Below are 23,697 nucleotides of genomic sequence, written 5' to 3'. Positions count from 1 at the left end.
CTGGCGTATTTTTCCTAAATATTCTTTTAATTTTTCTGACTGCGATGTAATCTGATATTTGGATTGTTAGTGTTCAGATAGTATTCAAATCAGGTATATTAGGTTTCTGTGCTGTGTCATTATTTAAATATGTTTCCTTAGTCAGCTGTCTAATCATGAAAAATGACACATTTAAGAAATTTGCTAATTTGGGTCTAACTATTTACAACTGTAAATCTATGAAGGGAGGAACATGATGTAATGTAGGTAACTGGTCCAGTTTTTTTTGAACCTCGTAATTGTTAGTTATTTTTAAAAAACACTTAATAAAATACTTTATATGAGACAGATTCTTATCAGAACATTAATTAGAAGTATATTGGCTTATAGCCATATAAATATATATTCGTGTATTAGTTGATAGCTGTATAAATATATAATTTTCTTTAGTGAAAGAAAATTAAAAATTATAGTAGTCTGTAGGTTGGTTTACTACATGTTATTAGCTTTTTCTATAATAGACATAAACATTTAGATACATAGCAGTTTGTAAATGCCTGTAATACCAACAACTATACTGTAATACACTATTTTATGTTAGGAACTTGATCTGTGGATTTTGGTTTCCAAGGGGGGGTTCCTGGAACCCATCCATCATGGAAACTGGGAGACAGCCATATTTATGAGTGGTGAAATATACCACTGTAACCTCTGTAACTACTTAGATTTCTGCATCATTGATTACTCTTTTTTTCACTTCCTTCTTTATGTCTTCTCTCACCCCTTTCCTTCCTTTCTTCCTTTCTTCATTGAATTTCACTTACTTGCTTCATCTCTTTAATTGCTTATGTTTGGCATAATAATTGTAATGAAAACGTATTTTTGCCAGATCTAATCTGGCCTACAGTAGTAAAAATATTGGTATTACATATTTTTTGAAGGGGTGTTAATTTGATAGTGAGATTTAGTTCTGAAAAAGTCATCATTCCAGTTAGTGTAAATCGTACTTTTTTGGTCAATGGAATTTCTGCTAAGAGTCTTTATACTAGAATTTCTTTTCTTTTTTCTTTCCTTCCTTCCTTTTCCTTTCTTTCTTTTCTTTTCTTCCTTTTTTTTTTTTTTTTTTGACAGGGTCTCACTCTATGGCCCACGTTGGAGTGCAGTGGCATGATCATGGCTCACTGCAACCTCAAACTCCTGGGCTCAATCGATCCTCCCACCTCAGCCTCTGAAGTAGCTAGGACTACAGGTGCACACCACCACACCTGGCTAACTTTCCCATTTTTTGTGGAGAGGAAGTCTTGCTGTGTTGCCCAGGCTGGTCTTGAACTCCAGGCCTCAAGCAATCCTCTCACCTTGGCCTCCCAAAGTGCTGGGATTACAGGCATGAGCCACCATACCCAGCCTACTAGAATTTCTTAGTCTGAGATCCTTGGATAGGTTTTGTTGTTTTGTTTGCTGGGGTGTGGTATCATAGCATCCAAAATATATTGAAATCAAAAACTTTAAGAAATACTATATTTAGACAAAGTATTCTACCCAGCACAGACTCTCTTGCATCTCTCGACCCTTGATCCTTTTTTAAATTTAACCCACATACTTTTGCCACCTCCCCCTTAGGATTATTCTTATCTCGATTCTAGGTCTTTCATCCATGTTCTCAGAAATCATCTTTCTTAAGCTTCATGAGCCTACTTTTTCGTTTATTCAAAGATTGCCTATATAAAATATTTTTCTTAATACTTTGTATTGTGAAGAAGTCTCAATACAAAGCAGTGAACATTACATTATATTTAACTTTCTGATATGATATAAAACTTGCTATGTATAAAATAAATGCTCAAATTGCATTTGTTAATAATGACTTAAAAGTCAGTTATCACTCAGTGACTTACTTAGCTGATCTGAACAGAAATACTCTTCTGTTGTACTCTTTGAATCTTTTACTCAGAAAAGTATATTGAATTTAGGAAGCTTTTAGACTGAATTGTACATTTAGAGGAACTTAACTATGCCACATTGATTAATAAATAGCAAATCTATGGTAGTATTTTGAGTTTTCTACAAATCTATGGTAGTGTTTTGAGTTTAGGTGAACTCTGCCTATTTAAGAGATAATTTACTTAAATAAATTTTAAAAACATGATACATTGCTGTTTTGGTATTTAGTGGGATATTGATTCTTGTGAATGATATGTAATCTATAGGTCATTATATTTAACAAGTAATCATACTCGTGATTAATCAGGTAAGGATGGGGTGAGTCACATTATATAAGGAGAACCACTGCAGAGTCAGAGTCATTTTTATAGTTTAGAATCAGGACATAATACTACATGGCTGAGTGAATATGGCAGAAAGCACAGGAGTAATTTAAAGATAATGCAAAGAACTGATGATCAGAAGAGGCACACCAAGCAAGTTCCAAGGTCCAATACTCCAAAACTTCAGTATTACCAAAATAAATTTCATCAGTTAATTAGCAGGTATTTCTTGCTCAGATTTTTGTTATGCAGAGGGATACATAGGAAATAAAAAGCATAGTTCATGATATTTTGGAATTTACATTCTAGTTGGAAAGAGCACAGTAACATGAATGAAACAATGAGGAACTATAGAAAGACCAAATGTCATCCAATAATAAATTCTCTGATCCAAACTATCAGTGCCTTAAAAGTTTAGGTTAAACTTATATTCTGTGGTGTTTATCCCTTCCTATATTTTAGGATTTTAAAAGTATAATTAATAAGTAGAATAAAGGACATCATAGCAGTTCTGACATTATCCCAATTTACATTTTATGGTAATTTGCATGTTATACTTTCTATTTCAGTGAATATAAAAAGAAGTGCATTTCTTTTTTTTTTCTTTTTTTTATTATTATACTTGAAGTTTTAGGGTACATGTGCACAATGTGCAGGTTTGTTACATATGTATCCATGTGCCATGTTGGTGTGCTGCACCCATTAACTCGTCATTTAGCATTAGGTTTATCTCCTAATGCTGTCCCTCCCCCCTCCCCCCATCCCACAACAGTCCCTGGAGTGTGATGTTCCCCTTCCTGTGTCCATGTGTTCTCATTGTTCAATTCCCACCTATGAGTGAGAACATGCGGTGTTTGGTTTTTTGTCCTTGGGATAGTTTACTGAGAATGATGGTTTCCAGTTTCATCCACGTCCCTATAAAGGACACGAACTCATCATTTTTTATGGCTGCATAGTATTCCATGGTGTATATGTGCCACATTTTCTTAATCCAGTCTATTGTTGTTGGACATTTGGGTTGGTTCCAAGTCTTTGCTATTGTGAATAGTGCCGCAATAAACATACGTGTGCATGTGTCTTTATAGCAGCATGATTAGTAGTCCTTTGGGTATATACCCAGTAATGGGATGGCTGGGTCAAATGGTATTTCTAGTTCTAGATCCCTGAGGAATTGCCACACTGACTTCCACAATGGTTGAACTAGTTTACAGTCCCACCAACAGTGTAAAAGTGTTCCTATTTCTCCACATCCTCTCCAGCATCTGTTGTTTCCTGACTATTTAATGATGACCATTCTAACTGGTGTGAGATGGTATCTCATTTTGGTTTTGATTTGCATTTCTCTGATGGCCAGTGATGATGAGCATTTTTTCATGTGTTTTTTGGCTGCATAAATGTCTTCTTTTGAGAAGTGTCTGTTCATGTCCTTTGCCTACTTTTTGATGGGGTTGTTTTTTTCTTGTAAATTTGTTTGAGTTCATTGTAGATTCTGGATATTAGCCCTTTGTCAGATGAGTAGGTTGCGAAAATTTTCTCCCATTTTGTAGGTTGCCTGTTCACTCTGATGGTAGTTTCTTTTGCTGTGCAGAAGCTCTTTAGTTTAATTAGATCCCATTTGTCAATTTTGGCTTTTGTTGCCATTGCTTTTGATGTTTTAGACATGAAGTCCTTGCTCATTTCTTTATGTATAAAGATTTTGACATAAATTTGAGTTTATAAAAAGCCATTATTTTTCTTTCTGATAAAAATGGAAGTCGTCACTAAGATCAACTTGTAGACTGTTACTTAATGTCATTATCTGCCTATTCTGTAATAAATATATTGTCCTATTTTATTTTTATGGTGTATTATTTTAATAAATCCTCAAAGACATTTGAGGGAAATTGTAAATGAAAAAAATTTGTGGTCTATTTTTTTCTATTGTATGCATATGTTATATGCATGTATTATACCACTATAATGACTATATATTTTTTTAATTTGGCTCTTTTCACATTGTAAATATTTTTTGTACAGCTTAAATTTGCCACATTCACTGCTTAGAAAATGTTTTTTAAGTTGGTATTCCATTTTTTAGGTAACTCCCTCATTCTTGCTGGTCATTTCTAGTTTCTTGGTGTAATAGTGCTATAATGGATGTCTTGTACATGTAGCTATTTTTTTTTCTTTCGGATTATATCCCTGGAAAGAATTCCCAGTGGTGGGAATTACTTTGTCAAAAAACATGATTTACATATGTTTATTTACATATAATTATGTAATTTATATGCTGTCTTTTAAAGAAGTATTGGAATAGCTTTGACCACCTACCCAGTTTCATTGTGAATCCAGAGGTGTACAGTTTTACCCAAATTTTGAAGAATTGAAGCTCATATGCTTGAAAAATAATATAATCACAGTTTTACTCTACTCATTAAAAAGTACTTCCAATGTAAATTTTTTATAATTTTCAATGACCAGTGTAACCAATATTTTAATTTTTTCAGAGTACATGTGATGCAGAAAAGTCTTATGAAGTATTACTGAGCTTTGTGATAAGTGAACTATTTAAAGGAAAGTTATACCATGAAGAAGGAACTCAGGAATGTGCAATGGTATGCTTTTGCAAAAATCAGATGTAGTGGTTATTTAGTAAAAAATTTACATTTTCTTGCCATTATGAATGTAATTTTTAAAAACTCTTTACTGTAGACTGACTTGTTCAAATTTTCTTTTTTAACTTTAGGTTAACCCTATTGCTTGGTCTCCTGAATCCATGGAAAAATACTTACAGGACTTCTGCTTACCTTTTCTCAGAATCACCAGCCTTCTTCAGCACCACCTTTTTGGGGAAGATTTACCTAGCTGCCAGGTAGGTAATTTGGGATATGTAGGAGGGAGCTTTTTTTTTTTTTTTTTTTTTTTTTTTAAGATGGAGTCTCTGTTGCCCAGACTGGAGTGCAGTGGCACAATCTTGGCTTACTGCAACCTCCGCCTCCCAGGTTCAAGCGATCCTCCTCCCTCAGCACCCCTAGTAACTGGGATTACAGGCAGACACCACCATGCCCAGCTAATTTTTGTATTTGTATTAGAGACAGGGTTTCACCACATTGGCCAGGCTGGTCTCAAACTCCTGACCTCAGGTGATCTGCCTGCCTCGGCCTCCCAAAATGCTGGAATTACAGGCATGAGCCACCGCACCAGCCAAGCCTTGTTTTTATAATAAGCTATTTCGTTTTAAATATACTGGTATATAGTGTAGTACATATGTAACTGTCATATGACTATATGTTAATCTAGTTTAAAGGAATAAATATTTAGGATATTTACTATTTTTGTTGTATTTATTAACATCCACCCATTTTTATGATAATATTACTAATGTTGGATATTTGAGCAGCTTTGGATTAGATCAATGATGATACATTCCAAGTACTTGATGAATAGGACCATAGGATTCAGTTTTATTGACATTTGTATCCCTAACATCATCTGCTTTTAATATTCTTTTAAAAGTTATGTTGGTGAGAAAACTGGTTGAAGATATGACAGCGTTTATAGCAGTATTCAGTTTGTAGCCAGTTGTATTAAAATGGGTGAATGAATTATCACTGGTTTAATCTATTTCGTAAAACTGTGGATTGATATGAGTGGGCAAGAAAGTGACAGGGTAGGAAACCAGAAGGTAAGTAAACCCAAACTGCTTATAGGAATGTGATCCTGACTTATCTGCCATTCAGTTCTAGGGAATTTGATATGGAAATTAAACATTTATCATATTTATGGCCTTTGAATCCTGAAGTATATCAGAATTAAGCAGTTTTGTGTTCCCTCTTTCTTAAGTAATTCACCATTACATTAAATAGTTTTGAATTCTTTGCTTTTTATCAAGTGCTTCAAGACAAATGCTGCACATTTGTCACCAAAACATTCTTTTTAGAGTTATAAGATGTTGAACAAATTCTTAGAATAATCATTCATTAGATATTTTCTTTCACAGTTTTTAGATTTTATATTTTAAAAAAGTGTGTTTCTTTCTGGCATATGAGCATCTTCAAGCATGGAGAAGAGTAACCAAACAAAATCAACTTCGTTTACCACCTGTACTTTTTTCACATTTAAAGGCCATCTCTCTGTTCTTGTTACCTTATGGCTAATTTTGTCATTTGTTTTTATGAGAGAGTATTTTTTGCCCATAAGTTGGAAAGTATGTGGAGGCAGAAGTTCTTGAGCTGGGCACTGAAAGTTGGTCTGGTGTTTGAGTGTACAGTGATGCTGTAGTGGAATACCACACGTGTTTAGACCAAGAAAGAAATACATTCAATATGGTGCATAAAAAGGAACAGTGTGACATAGTGAAGAAAGAGATTAAAATATAGTTGTAATGGATCTTGAATTTCATATGAGGGAATTTGGACCATTTAGAGATGTTAGACAAAAATATGATATGACTCAAATTTTGTTTCAGGATAAAACCTCATTCTAGTATAAGACAGATTGTGAAGAATAGACAGATGGGAAGAGAAAGACCAGTTGGGAAAGGACATACTGGGAATAGAAGAGGCTGGAGAGCAATTAGAGATTTCAGAGATAAAATAGGATTTGACAACTAGTTGAATGTGTGAGAGTTAAGAGAAAAGGAAGAATCATACTATACTTGTTTCTTGAGACCGAGAGACATGAACTTTTAGGGAAAACTTAATAGAAGGAGGAAATACAGGGCAGATGCACGGGGGATGGAAGGAAAGTACTTTGTGTATATTCAGATTGAGGGGTAGTTGGACCCTTTAGGTGGACCTGTTCAACTGAAGTGAGAAAAGTGAGATCAGAGCTTTAGATAGAAATTTGTTCTCCTTTTATTTAGTTTCTATCATCTGTGTAATCTTACTTTGTTTGTGTATACAATAGTACCCCCTTATCTGCGATTTTGCTTTCTGTGGTTTTTGTTACACATGGTATACTGCAATCTGAAAATATTAAATGAAAAATTCCAGAAAAAAACTATTCATAAGTTTTAAATTGCACACCATTCTGAGTAGCATGATGAAATCTCATGCTGTCTTGTTCGGGACATAAATCCTGTCTCACACTGTCCTACCAGGGACATAAATCATCTTTTTGTCCAGCATATTCATGCTGTCATCTTCCAATATATTTTTCCCACATCGATTTATTTTTCATTGATGAACATCTAGGCTGACTCCAACTCTTTGCTTCCATGGAAAAAAATTAACTGTTGCTATGAACCTAATGTCTTGTGTATTTTAATATAAAGATTTCTTTCATATAAAGTTTCTCTGGGCTGTGTACCAGCTGTGGGATTGTTGGAGCCATAGGATACATTCTACCTATTTGTTTTCCTAAATGGCTGCTCAAGGCTTACATTCCCATTTGCAGTGCAAGAGGATTCCTGTTTTTCCCCATATACTTGCCAGCACTTCTTCTTAGCCAGTGTGTAATGTTTGGCAGTCAGTTAAGTACAAAGCATATGCTTATGGTTAATTTAATTTGCATTTCTCTAATTATAAATGCAATTTCATATATTCATGTACTTAGCCAGTTAAATTTCCCTCTGTATACTTTCTGTTCCTAGTCTGGCCATTTTTAAAAATTGGGTTTCTGTGATTATCTTCATTCTGTTTTTAGGCATAATAGATATCTTTTCACTGGCTTTTGTTTAGCCATAGTGTCCTTTGTGGAACAGAAATTTTTCAGTTTAATGTTGTTAGAATGATTACCTTTTTCTTTATGACTTGTACTTTTAGAATCTTATTTTAAAAATCATTTTCCATCATATACCCCAGAAATATACACACCTACTATGTACCCACAAAAATTAAAAATTAAAAAAAAAATCCCTTTCCAGCCTGAAATTATAAATTTATTTTGTATTTTCTTCTATTATTTTCATAGTTTTAGCTTCACATTTAGATTTTTAATTCAGTCTGGAGTTTATTTTGTGGTGTGGTATGAGGTAAAGCTCTAATTTTTTCTCTATTTGATAAGACAGTTTTTCCAACACTACAAATTATTTATGAAATAATCTAACTTTTTTGGACTGATTTTTCATGGTATCAAGTTTTCACATTTCTGGATTATTATATACTATTAAGCTATTTGCTTCTGTACTAGTAGCAGTTTGTTTTAATTACTGTGGTTTTATTATAGACATTATATCTGATAGTGTGAATGTCCAATTTATTCTTGATGTCTTTTTGCTTTTTCTAATTTTCTTTTTTTTTTTTTTTTGCTGTATATGAGCTTTTATTCTTTTTTATTTTTTTGAGACAGAGACTCGCTTTGTCACCCAGGCTGGAGTGCAGTGGCGTGGTCTCGGCTCACTGCAACCTCTATCTCCTGGGTTCAAGCGATTCTCCTACCTCAGCCTTCCGAGTAGCTGGGATTACAGGCATCCACCACCACACCCAGCTAATTTTTGCATTTTTAATAGAGACAAGGTTTCACCATGTTGGCCAGGCTGGTCTCGAACTCTGGACCTCAGGTGATCTGCCCGCCTTGGCCTCCTAAAGTGCTGGGATTACAGGTGTGAGCCACCACACCCAGCCAAGCTTTTATTCTTATATACTTTTTTTAATCTGTCAAGTTACTTCCAAATCCTACAAGATTTTAGTTTGGAATTATCTTCAATTTATAGTTTTAAGACATTGAACATGGTTTATATATTCATTTAGTCAGGTGTTTTAATACTTTTTTTTGGGGGGGGGGTGGGTTGGGGGAAGACAGTCTCACTCTGTTGCCCAGGCTGGAGTGCAGTGGCATGATCTCAGCTCACTTCAACCTCCACCTCCTGGGTTCAAGCAATTCTTGTGCCTCAGCCTCCCAAGTAGCTGGGATTACAGGTGCGCACCACCACACCCGACTAGTTTTTTTGTATTTTTAGTGGAGACAGGGTTTCACCATGTTAGTCAGGCAGGCTGGTCTCGAATTCCTGGCCTCAAGTGATCCACCCCCCTCAGCTCCCAAAGTGTTTGGATTACAACACTTTTAATAGAATTTTTTAATTGTCCAAGGCTGGAGCATTTTTTTTATAAAGCTAATTAATTCTAGAGGCTTTATGGTTGTGATTTCTATTTAAATGGTATCTTCTGTTACATTATCTGATTAATTTTTACTGGTATGTACGAATACCATTGATTTTTGTATAGTCTTCTGACTGGCCACTTGCCAAAGTTTTTTATTCTAATAATTTGCCTTTTTATTATTTTAGGTTTTCTATATAAGTATGATCATATAATCTGAAAATAATATAATATGTCCCATTTTAAGTCTTTATTTCTCTGTTGTCTTAGTGCACATCCAGTACTATTTTGAGCCATGGAAGTGATAGGTAGTGCCCCACCCCACCCCCCCCCAAAAATGCTTCTACATATCCCGTGCCTTTTGTTTTTGCTTTTATTATAAATAGAATCATTTAAGAGTTATGTTTTCTATGTGTTGCTAAAATGTAGAAACTTAATGGAATTTTTGAACATTAATCTTAGACATTTAGCTGTCCTGCTAAATTCAGTTATTCTTTCTAATAGTCTGGAGACTCTTAAGCTTAGCAGTACATTTTTTAATCAAACATTTTGTTAAGCATAGGAAATAATCAAGAATGGTAACTAGTAGATGTTCTAACACAGCAAGCTTGTTCTCCACAGTAATCTATTAGACTTCCTAATTTAGTTAAATATCTTAGTCTAGCACTATTTCTACCACCATGTTAGGACTAATGATAGTAACCTATATAGTTCCCTTATCTTTTCTCTCTTCTTAAATGAATCTGTCTCATTTATTCTCTAACTCTGGAATTCTAAATAGAGCAGCTTCACATAACTTTTAAGTTCCAAAGCATTGTTTGTAAAGTAGTTCATGTATGTGCATTTTTATTGGAAGAAAATAGTTATAAGATTCTCTCAGGGGCTCATGATTATCTAGCCCCCCCACCTCCATAAAACTTGAAGAACATTAATATATCTCCTTTTTTTCTTCTTCTGTCAAAATAACTTTCCCATGAAAAATAATGATAGCCAGCATTTACTACACATTGACTACATGCTAAGCACTGTTTAAGTGCTTTGCATTTTAATTCATTTAAACTTCATTATAGGCCAGGTGCAATGGCTCATGCCTATTGTAATCCCAGCACTTTGGGAGGCCGAGGTGGGCGATCACGAGGTCAGGAGATCGAGACCATCCTGTCTAACATGGCAAAACCCCACCTCTACTAAAAATACAAAAATCAGCTGGGCGTGGTGGCAGGTGCCTGTAGTCCCAGCTACCCGGGAGGCCGAGGCAGGAGAATGGCATGAACCCGGGAGGCAGAGCTGGCAGTGAGCCGAGATCACGCCACCACACTCCAGCCTGGGCGACAGAGCGAGACTCCGTCTCTAAAAATAAAATAAAAAAATAATAATAAACTTCATCATAACTGAGAGGTAGCTGTTATTATCCTCGTTTTCCAGACAAGGAAGCAGGCACACAGAGATGAAGTAGGTTGCTCAAGATTCACACCTCGTAAGTAAAGCAGGCAGAATTTGAAAACATTTAGTTTGAACCCTGACCCTACACTATTAACATCTGGACCCAGGCTATGCTGTTCTTTGCCACACAAAACATTTTTTGAGTTTCCTATCATAAGCTGGAAAAATGTTGCTATTTTTCTACCATTGGCAGTTCCCATCTTCCCAAGTTATTTTGTGCATTACATGTAAAATAAATTCCCTCTCTCAATAGAGCAAGAAGATATAACAATTGTAAACATATATGCACAAAATAACAGTGCCCCAAATTATATAAACAAATGACAGAATTGAAGGAAGAAGCAGACAAATCTACATTATATTTGGAGACTTCAATGTGCCTTTTTAGTAATCAATAACAAGTAGAGAGCAAATCAACTAGGATAAAAGAGACCTGAACAACACTATTATGACATAACTACATCTATAACTTCTCCAACAAACAGCAGAATATATATTATATACAACTACACATGGAATATCGTTCATTAGAATAAACCATATGTCAAGCCGTATAGTATCAATTTTCAAAGAAGTGAGTTATAAAATGTGTTTTTTGACCACACAGAATTAAATTAGAAATTAATAACAGATAGAAAATCATCAAATCTGTGATAAGCGTCATAATTCTAAGTAATTTGTAGATCAAAGCAGAAATCACAAGGAAATAATTTTTTTTTTTTTTTTTTTTTTTGAGACAGAGTTTCTCTCTGTTGCCCAGGCTCGAGGGCAGTGGTGTGATCTCAGCTGACTGCAACCTCTGCACCTGGGTTCAAGCAATTCTTCTCCCTCAGCCTCCTGAATAGCGGGGATTACAGGTGCCCAACACCATGCCTGGCTAATTTTTGTATTTTTAGTAGAGATGGGGTTTCATCACGTTGGGCAGGCTGGTCTTGAACTCCTGACCTCAAGTGATCCACCCACCTTGGCCTCCCAAAGTGCTGGGATTACAGGCATGAACCACCTCACTCAGCCTAGAAAATATTTTTAACTGAGTGAAAATGTAAACACAATATACTGAAATTGTGGGATCCAGCTAAAGCAGTTCTTAGAGGCATATTTATCACTTCAGATACTTTTTTTGAAAAAAAGAAGGGCCAGGCACAGTGGCTCTCATCTGTAATCCCAGCACTTTGGGAGGCCAAGGTGGACAGATCACGAAGTCAGGAGTTTGAGATCAGCCTGGCCAATATGGTAAAACCCCGTCTCTACTAAAATACAAAAATTAGCTGGACATGGTGGCGTGTGCCTGTAGGCCTAGCTACTCAGGAGGCTGAGGCAAGAGAATCACTTGAACTTTGGAGGCAGAAGTTGCAGTGAGCCAAGATTGCGCCACTGCACTCCAGTCTGGGTGACAGAGTAAGACTCTGTCTCAAAAAAATTAAAAAATGAATACATAAAAATTAAAAAGAAGAAAGATCTAAATCATTGTCTAAGTTTCTACCATATGAAGCTGGAAATAGAGCAAATTAGACCTGAAGCAAGTAAAAGAAAAGAAATAATAAAAATCAGAACAGAAATCGATGAAGTTGTAATAGCGAAACAGTAGAGAAAATGAATGAGTCCAAAATCTGGTTCTTTGCAAAGATCAGTAAAATGGATAAACCTAGATGACAGGAGCTCAGCTGAGCTAGAAGAGAGCTGATTGATACGAAAAAAAAAAAAGGAGAGGTGGTACAAATTACCAATTTCAGGAATGAAAGAGAAGACATCCATATTGAGCCATAAGAGAATATATAGATAACATTTGCTAACAAATTTGACAACTTAGATAACATGGTTAAATTTCTTGAAAGATACAAATTACTAAAACTGACTCAAGAAGAAATAGAAAATCTGAATATATGTATATCAAGTAAGAAAATTAATTTAGTTATCAAACTTATATAATTGTTACGCATCCAGAAAAGAAATATCAAGAACTTTATACCAACAAAGATAACATTGTGGTAAACTCTGTGAGACATTTAAGAAAGAAATTGTACCAATACTCCTGAACCTATTTCAGAAAATAAAGGAAGAAGGAACACTTCTGAACTCAATTTATAAGGCCAGTTTTATCCTGATAGTTGAACGAAGCATTATGAAAAAAACTACAAACCCATGTCTCCCATGAACATAGAAGCAAAAGCCTTCACAAAATATTAGCAACAGAAAGGATAATACACTATAACCACATGGATATTTTTCTTTTAGCTTTATTGAGGTACAAGAAATATTTGAGTTATAAATATTAAGGACAAGTAAAAATTATATATATAGTGTACAATATGTAATGTTTTGATATATGTATACATTGTATATGATGACCACAATCTGGCTAATTAACATATCCATCATCTCACAGTTATCTGTTTTCTCATGAGAACGTTTAAGATCCACTCTGTTAGCAAATTTAAAGTATACAATACAGTGTTATTAAATATAGTCATCATGCTGTACATTACCTCTCCAGAACTTATTCATCTTATAACAGAGTTTGTACCCTTTGGCCAACATCTCCCCATTTCTCCCAGACCCTGGCAACCACCGTTCTACTCTGCTTCTACTTTTTAAGGTTCCAGTGTGGGATCATGCAGTATTTGTCTCTCTGTGACTGGCTTATTTCATTTAACATAATGTCCTTCAGATTCATTCATGTTGTGACAAATTGACAACATTTCCTTCTTTTCTTAGGTTGAATAAATATTTCATGTGTATACAGTCATCCATCGCTATCTGTAGGCGATTTGTTCCAGGAACCCCCCCAGATACTAAGAGCCTTAGATGTTCAAGTCCCTTACATAAAATAGTGTAGTATTTGCTTATAACATATGCACACCCTCCCATATATTTTAAATCATCTCCACCCTAGATTACTTATAATACCTAATATAAATGCTATACGAATAGTTATTATATTGTATTGTTTATTTGTATTTTATTGTGTTTTTTTAAATATTTTTGATGTATGGCTGAATACATGGATATGGAACTCATGAATACAGAGGGCTATTTCTTTATTCACTCATCCATCAATGGACACTTAGGTTGATTAATATCTTTGCTGTTGTAACTAATGCTTCATTGAACGTGGGCATGACCAAATGGGTTTATCCTGGAATGCACAGTTGGTCCGACAACAAAAGTCAATTAATTTAGTTCACATATTAATTGAATAAATGGGGGGGAAAACCATATGATCATTTCATTTGTCAAAGAAAAGCATTTAACAAAACCTAATGTACTTTCATGGTAAAAACACTCACAAAGCTAGGAATAGAAGGGAATTTTCTCAGCCCGATAAAGAGCATATCAAAAACTCTTAGCTAACATCATACTTAATAGTGAAAGACAGGAACAAGATTGGAACAAGACAAGGATGCCTGCTCTCACCACTTTTCAGCATTGTACTAATTCTAGCAAGGCAGGTAGGCAAGAAAAAGATTAAAAAAGACATTCAGATTGGAAAGGAAGAGGTAAAATAGTTTGAACACCATGAGGAATCTCCAAAGAAACCTATTAGAGCTAATAAACAAGTTCAGCAAGGTTGTAGGATACAAGATAGATGTACAAACATCTCATTGTATTTCTATACACTAGCAGTGAGCAATCTGAAAATGAAATTAATAACAATTCAAATTACAATAGGGGTGATGAAAATATTGTGGAATTAGATACTGGCAAGGCTTGCACAATTTCATGAATATACTGAGAACCACTGAATTGTATATATTAAAAGAGTAACATTTATGGTATGTGACTTATACCTAAAATTTTTTTCTAGCTGTGTGAAAAAAAGACTTGTATCCAGAATGTGTCAAAAATTCTTTTAACTCAAGTGTAAGAAAACAAAAACCCAACACAGAAGTGGGCAAAACACTTGACTAGATACTTCTTAAGAGAATATGTATGAATGGCTAACAAGTAGATGAAAAGATACTCAACATCCTTGTTCATTAGAGAAGTACCAATTAATATCACAAGTGATAATACCAAGTGTTGGCGAGGATTTGAAGTCCTAGAAGTCTTGTTTATTACCGATAGGAATGCAAAATGGTATAGTCAATTTGGAAAAAGTTTGGCAGTTTTTAAAAATATTAAGCATATGCTTACTGTACAACCCAGCAGTTCTGCTAAGTATCAACTGGAAGAAATGAAAACATATGTCTTCATTTAGACTTCTAAATGAATGTTCATAATAGCCAAATTCATAGTCAAAACCTGGAAACAACCATCAACATGTGAATGCATGAACAAAATGTGGTATAACATGAGTGAGTCTCAAAATAAGTGAAAGAGGCCAGGTACAAAAGATTACATCCTGTATGATTTTAATAGTAGGAATATCAGTGGCTGTTTGGGCCCAAAGAGTAGGGGCCAGGATTGACTGCATAGGAACATAAGCAAATTTTAGGGCGTGATGGAATTATTCTAAAACTTTATTGTGGTGGTGGATGCGTGACTATACATTTACCAAAATTCATTAAACTATACATAAAATGGTTGAATGTTATGATATGTGGATTTATAGCTCAGTAAATTTTTTTAAAATGCCTTCTTCGTTAAACTATGTAAATGGAAGATTTGTAAATTTCTAGATATTTGAAAAGTAACGTTTCTCAGCCTGCATATAATTTTTCTTTTTCATCTGCATTTCTTCTTTGTAGTGTATTTCAGAATTTTGTACTTAATGTGCATAATTAGTTTTGCAGACATTTGTTGAATGTCTGCTATGTGCCAAGCATTAGGAGGACAGAGTTCCTACTTCCAGAGAACTCACAGTCTTATGGAGAAGGCAGATTTGTTTTTAAAGTAATAGGAAATATAAATGCAAGAATGAAAGTGTTTACAAGGTATGAAGGACTAATTATATCTGAATGGAGCTGAGTGGTCTGAGGTTTCATTAAATGGTGTCAGGGAACGCTTCCCTAGTGAGCTGGAATTTGGAGGATAATAGGAATTGATTCTGTGGACAAGGGTGAGTAGACACATTAGCTTCCTATGTGGTCTTTCGGTTAAATAAAGAGGGATTGGGGAATGTATTTCTGTGTTTCTAAGACTAATAAGCTTCTTTAAAAATCAACTTTTAGGATATGAATTCTTGGTCACCGATATCTCTGGTACTTTTATTAGCAAATAGAGCTTCGGATTACCTGGCTCCTAACAATTCCACCCCCCTTTTTAAAACTGATTTTGTTTCACACTCATTCAAAGTCTAGGCACATTATTTAGCACTGTCTCTTGTGAATTCCGTGTTTTTACTATTGTTCCTTATCCACACTGACAACCTACACGTTTTAAACCAGAAGTAACTTTCTCTTTGCCCCAAATTAACATTTGCTTTCATAGAGTAGCTAGGTTCTATAGAACCATTAGATATAACAACTCTATTTAAAAAATAAATGTATAAAAGAAGCAGATGACATTTAGGAGTTATATTTCAAAGAAATGTATTTTGGGGATATTTAGATACAGCAGCTAGGAACCTTTTTCTCTCTTGTTTCTCCTACTCCCTTCACTTTTTTTCAGCTGACTCAGTTAAGAAAGTTTTCTTATTGTCTCAAAGTAATTGATGAGGATGACCCTTAAAATCTATGTAATAGGAAATGTTCTTTATGAAATATTTTGAGAATTTCCTATTTCATGTCTAAAAGGAAGAAGAAGAATTTTCAGTTCTTGCCAGCTGCCTGGGACTTCTGCCAACGTTTTACCAAACAGAACATCCATTCATCAGTGCCTCCTGTCTGGATTGGCCAGTTCCAGCATTTGATATTATAACTCAGTGGTGTTTTGAGATAAAATCGTTTACGGAAAGACATGCAGAACAAGGAAAGGTATGTTAAAAGAGTTGTACTAGCTTGCCACGGTGGTGATATGCTAATAGGTAAGAGAATAATGAAGACTGTTAAATTTTAGGTCATCTGTTTTTGACAGCAATTATAAAACTTGATTAAATTGAAAAAATGGTTTACTTATGTAGATTGTATTTATGAGTATAATGGCAGAAATATTTCCGCTAACAAAGGTAAGGCATTAGTCACTACCTCTAGTTTGTTGGGGGTCAGCAGATTTTTATTGAATACCTTAAGTAATCATAGGATTAGACTTGATAGATACAAAGGAATTTTAAGGTAGACAAGGAATTTACATTTTTGTTTGAAGAACTGGCTTATATTTTAAAAAACAAATTGGATTAGCAGATCTAAAAGGTCATGTCTTTAACTTTAAAATTTGTTGGGCCTATGCTACCGGCTCAGCTAGTTAAAGGGTTTGTATTGAAGATGAGTAGAGTGAGAACAGCAGTGAGTGGCTGTGTATGCCATGGTTGGAGGCTCAGAATTCTAGAACTACAGTTGTAGTTGTAATTGTACATTATACAATTAAAAATTGAATAATGTGATGAAAGTAGTATTTTGGGGAGTAATTCTGGTGTCTTTTTAGTGGATAAATTAAAGTAAGGATAAAGGGAAGCCAGAAAATATTTAGGTGGTGAAAAAAATCTAGACTATTTTTCTGATTGTGAAACTTGGAAAGTAACTAATGTAAGAGACATTGGAGAAAAATATAGGACTTGGTGACCAGATGTACATGACTTTAAGATCTTGAACTCCAATCATTAGGAGAGTAGTGTCTAGTATATATAGCTACAGTAGGAACATGCGGCTGCTTAAACACCATTGCTGATGCCCCATTGCCTATGGAAGAAGGTACGGACTCCTTTCATGGCATTCAAGGATCTTCACCATCTTGCTTGCCTTTCCATCTCATCGTATAGCCTTCCTCTGCCATTACCTTGCTCAAATCACAAAAGAATGTTTCATAAGTATGCTATACATTTTTAAACTTCTAGAACATTACTTATTGCTGTTACTAAAGCAACCTTCCTACCCTTCTGTTGAATTAATATAATCAGTTTGCTAAATAACATTTACCTTTGCTAAGTTAAATGTGACTTCCTCCATGAAGATTTGTCTGATAGTCCATCTTCCTTACGTCCTAATCCTTTTTTTCTGTTCTATAAGGCTGTACTTTTGTGACTGTCTCTAACAGTTGCCATGTTTATTACATTTGTTTCTTTAATGTGTCTGAATGTGGGCTCCACAAAGCAGAAATTCTTATTTATCCCCAGTTTCTAGAAAGTGCCTCATATACACTAGTCACCTAATAAATATTTGTAGAACAATTAAGTTGTGGGGTGGTGTCATTGGCAGAAATAGAACGTATTAAAGGGGAGCCAAGTTTCAGGGAAAATGAGAATTTTAATTTTGAACATCAAAGGGACAATAAAAAATTAATATTTCAGATGGATGTGTCAGACTAGATTTCATTTTTAAAACATTGGAGTGAATAATAAAAGATAATCATAAGTTATAAATGTCCCTGCTTTTGTTCTTTTCCATTTCTTGCTGAAATCCTTAAAAAGATGCTATCTCATTTTATACCCTTTTTTTAAAAAAAAAAAGGGAAATTCAAGTTAATTGAACCTTGTATATTACATATACAAATATCTTCGTGTCTAGTAATTTCTTTATTCACAGAGCATATAGCAATAATTTGACATTATACTTTGATGTCTGAAAACCTATGCAGAATGACATGGAGTAAGAGATGGGTATAATTGTAGAACCAAGGCAGGGAAAAAAGTGATGAGCACACCCAGAGTTTGTCTTCGTATGAGCCATAGGTTAAAATCAAGCCTACATTTTAGATGAATGATTATTGGCATGTATGCTGATGGAAAATAAGAATTTATCATTTTAAAATATTTAATCTTTTTATGTAATTAGGTGATAATTATTGTAGAGGCAGTGTAGTAGACATTTGATTTATTAATTTATGCTAATGCAGAATTTTTGCCAGTTATGTAAGTACACCACCATTTGACCTGTATCCTCACTTGTGTCCCTGCTCCACTCTTGTGTTCCTAACCCTGATCCTGACCCTAGGTCAACCAGATTCTCTTTCTCAGGAATGTTAAATCTGTATAGAGAGACTTAGCAGGGTAAATGGTGACAGGAGCTGTATAGTCCAACAGTACTACCCTTGAAAAACTGTCTGTGAATTACTACTTCTGAATTTTTTTTATCAGTTAAGATTTTTGTTTGGAAACAACAAAATCCAGTTCTGATTTAAAATAAGGAAAACCAAAGCAAACTATAACAGAAAAAAAAAAAAAAAGATTTATTGGAAGCATACTTGGTAACGTGCAGAATTGAAGAGCTTAACTGTCATCGCTTGGGAAGAAGCGAAACCACAAAGATCTCTGATCTGTTTTCTCTGAAGTGCTGCCACCAGATAACTAAGCTTCAACTATTTTCCTTCCTTCCATTTGCATGCTCAAGGTTCAGATTCCTGGGAGAGAGAATCTGGTTGGCTTAACTGTTGTAATACGTATACCCCAGTGGTGGGGCAGGATCTTGTGTTGGAGGCAGCCCCATCAGAACTGTATGGAGCAAGAAAAGGGGTTATTTTCCAAAAGAACTTATAATGTTATTAATATAAGAAAGCAGCAAAGGATGCTAGGAGGGTTTAAAAAACAAACTGGTGGCCCACTATTTTCACATCTTACCTGCCTGGCACATACACACCCTTCTTCTCATTCACAGTTTCACTTCTGCTGTTGAAAATGATGTAACCATATTACTTACGACTGCAAATGCATCTGTGACTTTCCCAAATAAGCAACCTGATGTCACATGTAGTCCTTACATCATCAGGCCCCTCTGCATCCAGTAGGTCTGAGAGATGTCCGTTGTTCCTCTCATTTGTTGTACTCACACCCAGATGGTCTGGAAAATTTTAATTAGTACCTACTCACCCTGAATTCAATAGTAAGAGAATGAAAATGTTGCAAAGATATATGATACGGCAAGCAAGATTTGCAAGTAGTCATAAAGCTATAGCTAATATACAGCCAAATATATATGACTTTATTTTACCATCCGTGATCCAGCACACCTCAACTGATTGGATTTGTTTGAGCAAGGATGTGATACCAAACTAACTTTATTCTGAGAGGGCTGAGCTTCTGGCGATTGGTCCTGTCTTTGTTTCTATAAGGCTGTCATCATTTTGTGTTAAATTTCTGCCTTTCAAGCTTGGTCTATGGTGGGGGTGGTGGTAGGAGTTTTTAAGTTCCAAAATATGCTCTACCAATTGTATGGCAATATTTTTATTCTTCTTGATAGTCATGGTCAATCCCTCCAGGCAATGCGATAAGCCATCCTTGTGATGTTATAAACCGTACTGTAGGATAGATAGTACATAGCTTGTAAATCCACAGAAGGGTCCAGAATAGCAGTGAAGCAGAAATTTAAGATCGAATTTTTTTTTCCATTTTAATGTTTACAATTTAATAAATCTCTTGATTGCAGACATGTAAGGCTGTTTGGTAGTATTCAGAAACATCACAGTAATGGCAATGTTTTCAATTGGTGTGTAGTCTTCAATAAATATCTATGAAAGTGCTGTCAGACCAGTAAGACTGCATTTATACATCCATCATTTTCAGGATTGTTGGTAACCACAGCCTTTTTCCCCAAATAACCTTGCCTCCTTGTGTCACAAGGCCCAACTCACATTTACCTCAGTAACAGTACCTTTGGTAATGACACCCAAAGTTATAGACATTGGGAATGAGAGACTCTTCTTGGAAATGAAGGACTCTTCTTTACACCAAGTATTGTTAGGCAAAAGGTGGCTTTCATTTCAGGATGTGTTACATGGGCTTTCTTGAAATGCAAGCCCATTGGCCTGATGAATCTTCCATAGATATGTAGTTTTCTTGTAAAGCCATCTCCAACAAAGCAGACTTTAGTAACCATCCTCTTCCATGCCTTCATCTTTCTCTTTCCTGTTGGAATAACTTTGAGACAGAGTCTCACTCTGTTGCCTAGGCTTGAGTGCAGTAGAGCGATCTTGGCTTACTGCAACCTCTACTTCCTGGGTTCAAGTGATTTTCCTGCCTCAGCCTCCTGAGTAGCTGGGATTACAGGCGCCTGCCACCATGCCCAGCTAATTTTTGTATTTTTAGTAAAGACAGGGTTTCACCATGTTGCCCAGGCTGGTCTTGAACTCCTGACCTCAAATGATCTGCCTACCTTGGCCTCCCAAAGTTCTGGGATTACAGGCATGAGCCACTGCACCTGGCCTTGTTCGAATAACTTTTAACACTTCTGTGTCTCCCTGGGCAAGTACATTTAGACAGAGGGACTTTCCATTTTCCTGCTTTCTCTTTTCATTTCGGCTTAATCATACTGGGAAGTACGTTAGCTTGAGGTTGTCCCTGTCTGTCCAGCAGGTACTGCTCCCTGTGGAGTCTTTTTTTTGTTTGTTTGGTGTTTCTCTTTTCATGCATCTTGATGGTCTTTTTCATTTGTATTTTCTCAGCATGATGCTGTTTAAGATAAAGCTTAGCCTTCAGACCAATCATCTTCTTTGCCTTCTTTGACTGTTTATAAGCCTCTCAACTTTACTTCTTTCCCTTTTTCTCATGGTAATCCAAATGATATCCATAGCATTTACAGTGTAATTCAATATATTTGTTCTGTGGCATGGCACAGACGCAGCCCCTGGGGTACGAAAATGCTCTCAATTTTTGGGTCTCAGAGACCCATGAGCGAACTCCACACAGGCCGCAACAGGAAAGGCAAGACCAAATTTTAGGTGTAATCATGAGAGGTGCTACAACTGTTAAATACTTTCCACCTCTTGTTTCCCATACATATGCATTCCAGTTGTGTAAAAGGTCACCCATATATACTGGTTGCTGTTTAGAGCATACACATTCTGTAGGTGTTTTCTTCCAGCTGGTGCCATCTAAAAGTTGGTAAATTTCATGAATTTCATAATTTTTATGGCACTGAAAAAATCAATTTTGTAGTTCATGATTTAAAATACCACTGCTTTTTTCAGATGATTGAGTACATGTTAAGATCAGTGAATTCCATGGACATCCACCTGTTGCCTTACATCTCTCTTCATGAGGGAAATTATTGGAGGTAATGTGCTATGGGCTACTGGATAACATGCAGCCTAACCTATAATAAGTGTCAAGTTCAGTGAGGAGAAATTGTTATCCCTTCCCTTTAATGGAAGGGTTCCACTGTAATCAACTCGTTACAGAATGTGCCATCTTTGGGGTCCAGGGTTGGGTGCTGAGTATTGGCAAATGATGTGTTGTATACTGTTCTTATCATTGCTTCCATGCACACTTAATCCATGAACTTGTTGATGAGGAACAAGCTAGCTTAGTTACTCCACTGATTTAGGTGGATTATGGCTCCATGTAGGTAATGTGAGATGATCTCCATTTAAATTGACTATTACTTACAGTTTCTTAAGATAATAGACTCACACTACATTTTATCTATTTTAAGTGTGAATGGAGTAGCATCTAGAAAAATTTAGTGCTGTTGCCAGTATTTTTATACAGCTGCAAATAGTTAATAAAGCATACCCTTCAGGGAAATTTAACTAATTTGACAATTTTTTTATTCTTATAGCAAGAAATTTATGAAAAGAATTGTAGCCCAGCACTTATGGATATAAGAGATCTTAACAGCTTGAGGTGTAATGAATTGTACGTACTCTAGGAAGGAAATTCTACATTATAAAGTATTAAAGTAGAAAAAATGAGTTATAACGATGATCTGCCCTAAAGAAAAAGCTAAAGAATTGTTTGAGAATGATCAAAACTTGGTTTTAAAAAATATGTAACCTTTAAAAACCTTTGCACTATGCCTGTTTAAAGTCAAATACAATTAGATGTATTTTCCCTGCATGCTTAGATATGGTGTTTTTCTTTTAAAGTAATAACAAGTTTAAATGTTTTAAGGTGCTTAATCTAAAAAATTAAATCATATTGTAATTGGAAACTATAATACATTAAAATAGATAATGGTAACTGTTGAACTACTATTTTAGTCATGTATAAAATGGAAATGAGAGGAGTGTTCATAAAGAAAATAAGCCACATTCTTGGAGGCAGATTTTTCTTTCTGTAAAAATACATTTAAAAAATATATTGTGTTAGTGACTTAAGTACATAAAACTAATGAATATTTTTGGATAATATTTTAGGCCTTGCTTATCCAAGAGTCAAAATGGAAATTACCACACTTACTACAGTTGCCTGAGAATTACAACACCATTTTTCAGTACTACCACAGAAAAACCTGTAGTGTCTGCACCAAGGTTCCTAAAGATCCTGCTGTTTGCCTTGTGTGTGGTACTTTTGTATGCCTGAAAGGACTTTGCTGCAAGCAACAAAGTTACTGTGAATGTGTACTGGTAAGCAATAGTAGATAAAACGAAATTTATGAAAGCACAGATCTCATATCACAAGGAAAATATGGTCAAGCCATCTCTTCATATTAACTACTCTTTGAATTAAGTATATAATACATATAGGGATTGTGTGTGTTTTTTAATCCAGTAGAAGAGTAAAAAAAGAAAGTCTCTGAGGCTTTAAGTAAGTAAATCCTTCCTTAAGTACCATTCTAGTTCTCCTTTCACCTGCTATCCCTTTAATGGTATGTACTTTGGAATGTGCTGTGAAACAAAGGTCATCTGTGCTGTTGGAGATACTAGACTCTGAATTAGGTTGGCTCCTAATTGCTTCACTAGATATTCCTTACCCAAATACCTCTTAATGTATTAATAATAAAGTGTTAGGAATGGAGTTATAAGTTTAACTTAAATGAAATCTTACTATTTTTAAATCACTGTATTATTTAGAAAGCATTAAGATATTCTTAATTTTATTATAAAGCCTATTTGATTATGAAGTTCATTAATATATTTTTAATTTAATTTTTTAGCATTCTCAGAACTGTGGCGCAGGAACGGGTATTTTCCTTTTGATCAATGCATCAGTAATTATCATCATTCGAGGTCACCGCTTCTGCCTCTGGGGTTCCGTGTATTTGGATGCTCATGGAGAGGAAGACCGGGATCTTAGGTTAGATGTT

At 35.1% G+C, this 23,697-nt stretch overlaps 1 protein-coding gene, 1 long non-coding RNA gene and 1 pseudogene across 8 annotated transcripts in view; 1 reads left to right on the top strand and 2 right to left on the bottom strand.

The window, feature by feature from the left end:
* The window catches only part of LOC131383869 (uncharacterized), a 90,126-nt gene that overhangs the window by 48,277 nt on the left and 18,152 nt on the right, over window positions 1-23,697 (bottom strand). The gene's annotated exons all lie outside the window — the stretch shown is intronic.
* The window catches only part of UBR3 (ubiquitin protein ligase E3 component n-recognin 3), a 270,447-nt gene that overhangs the window by 243,308 nt on the left and 3,442 nt on the right, over window positions 1-23,697 (top strand). For all 4 annotated transcript variants that reach the window (XM_058441285.1, XM_058441287.1, XM_058441284.1 and 1 more), the window contains 5 exons: window positions 4,730-4,837; window positions 4,969-5,094; window positions 16,381-16,560; window positions 22,808-23,017; window positions 23,548-23,687. In XM_058441285.1, coding sequence (XP_058297268.1) covers window positions 4,730-4,837; window positions 4,969-5,094; window positions 16,381-16,560; window positions 22,808-23,017; window positions 23,548-23,687 — 764 coding nt within the window. The remainder of the gene's footprint in view (window positions 1-4,729; window positions 4,838-4,968; window positions 5,095-16,380; window positions 16,561-22,807; window positions 23,018-23,547; window positions 23,688-23,697) is intronic.
* Window positions 20,197-21,466, bottom strand: LOC116810686 (ribosome biogenesis protein NSA2 homolog; annotated as a pseudogene).

This window comes from Hylobates moloch, unplaced genomic scaffold (assembly GCF_009828535.3).
Source record: "Hylobates moloch isolate HMO894 unplaced genomic scaffold, HMol_V3 SCAFFOLD_1, whole genome shotgun sequence".
Taxonomy (NCBI): domain Eukaryota; kingdom Metazoa; phylum Chordata; class Mammalia; order Primates; family Hylobatidae; genus Hylobates; species Hylobates moloch.
The sequence above is the reverse complement of the archived record's forward strand: the minus strand, read 5'-3'. Positions and strand labels throughout refer to the sequence as shown.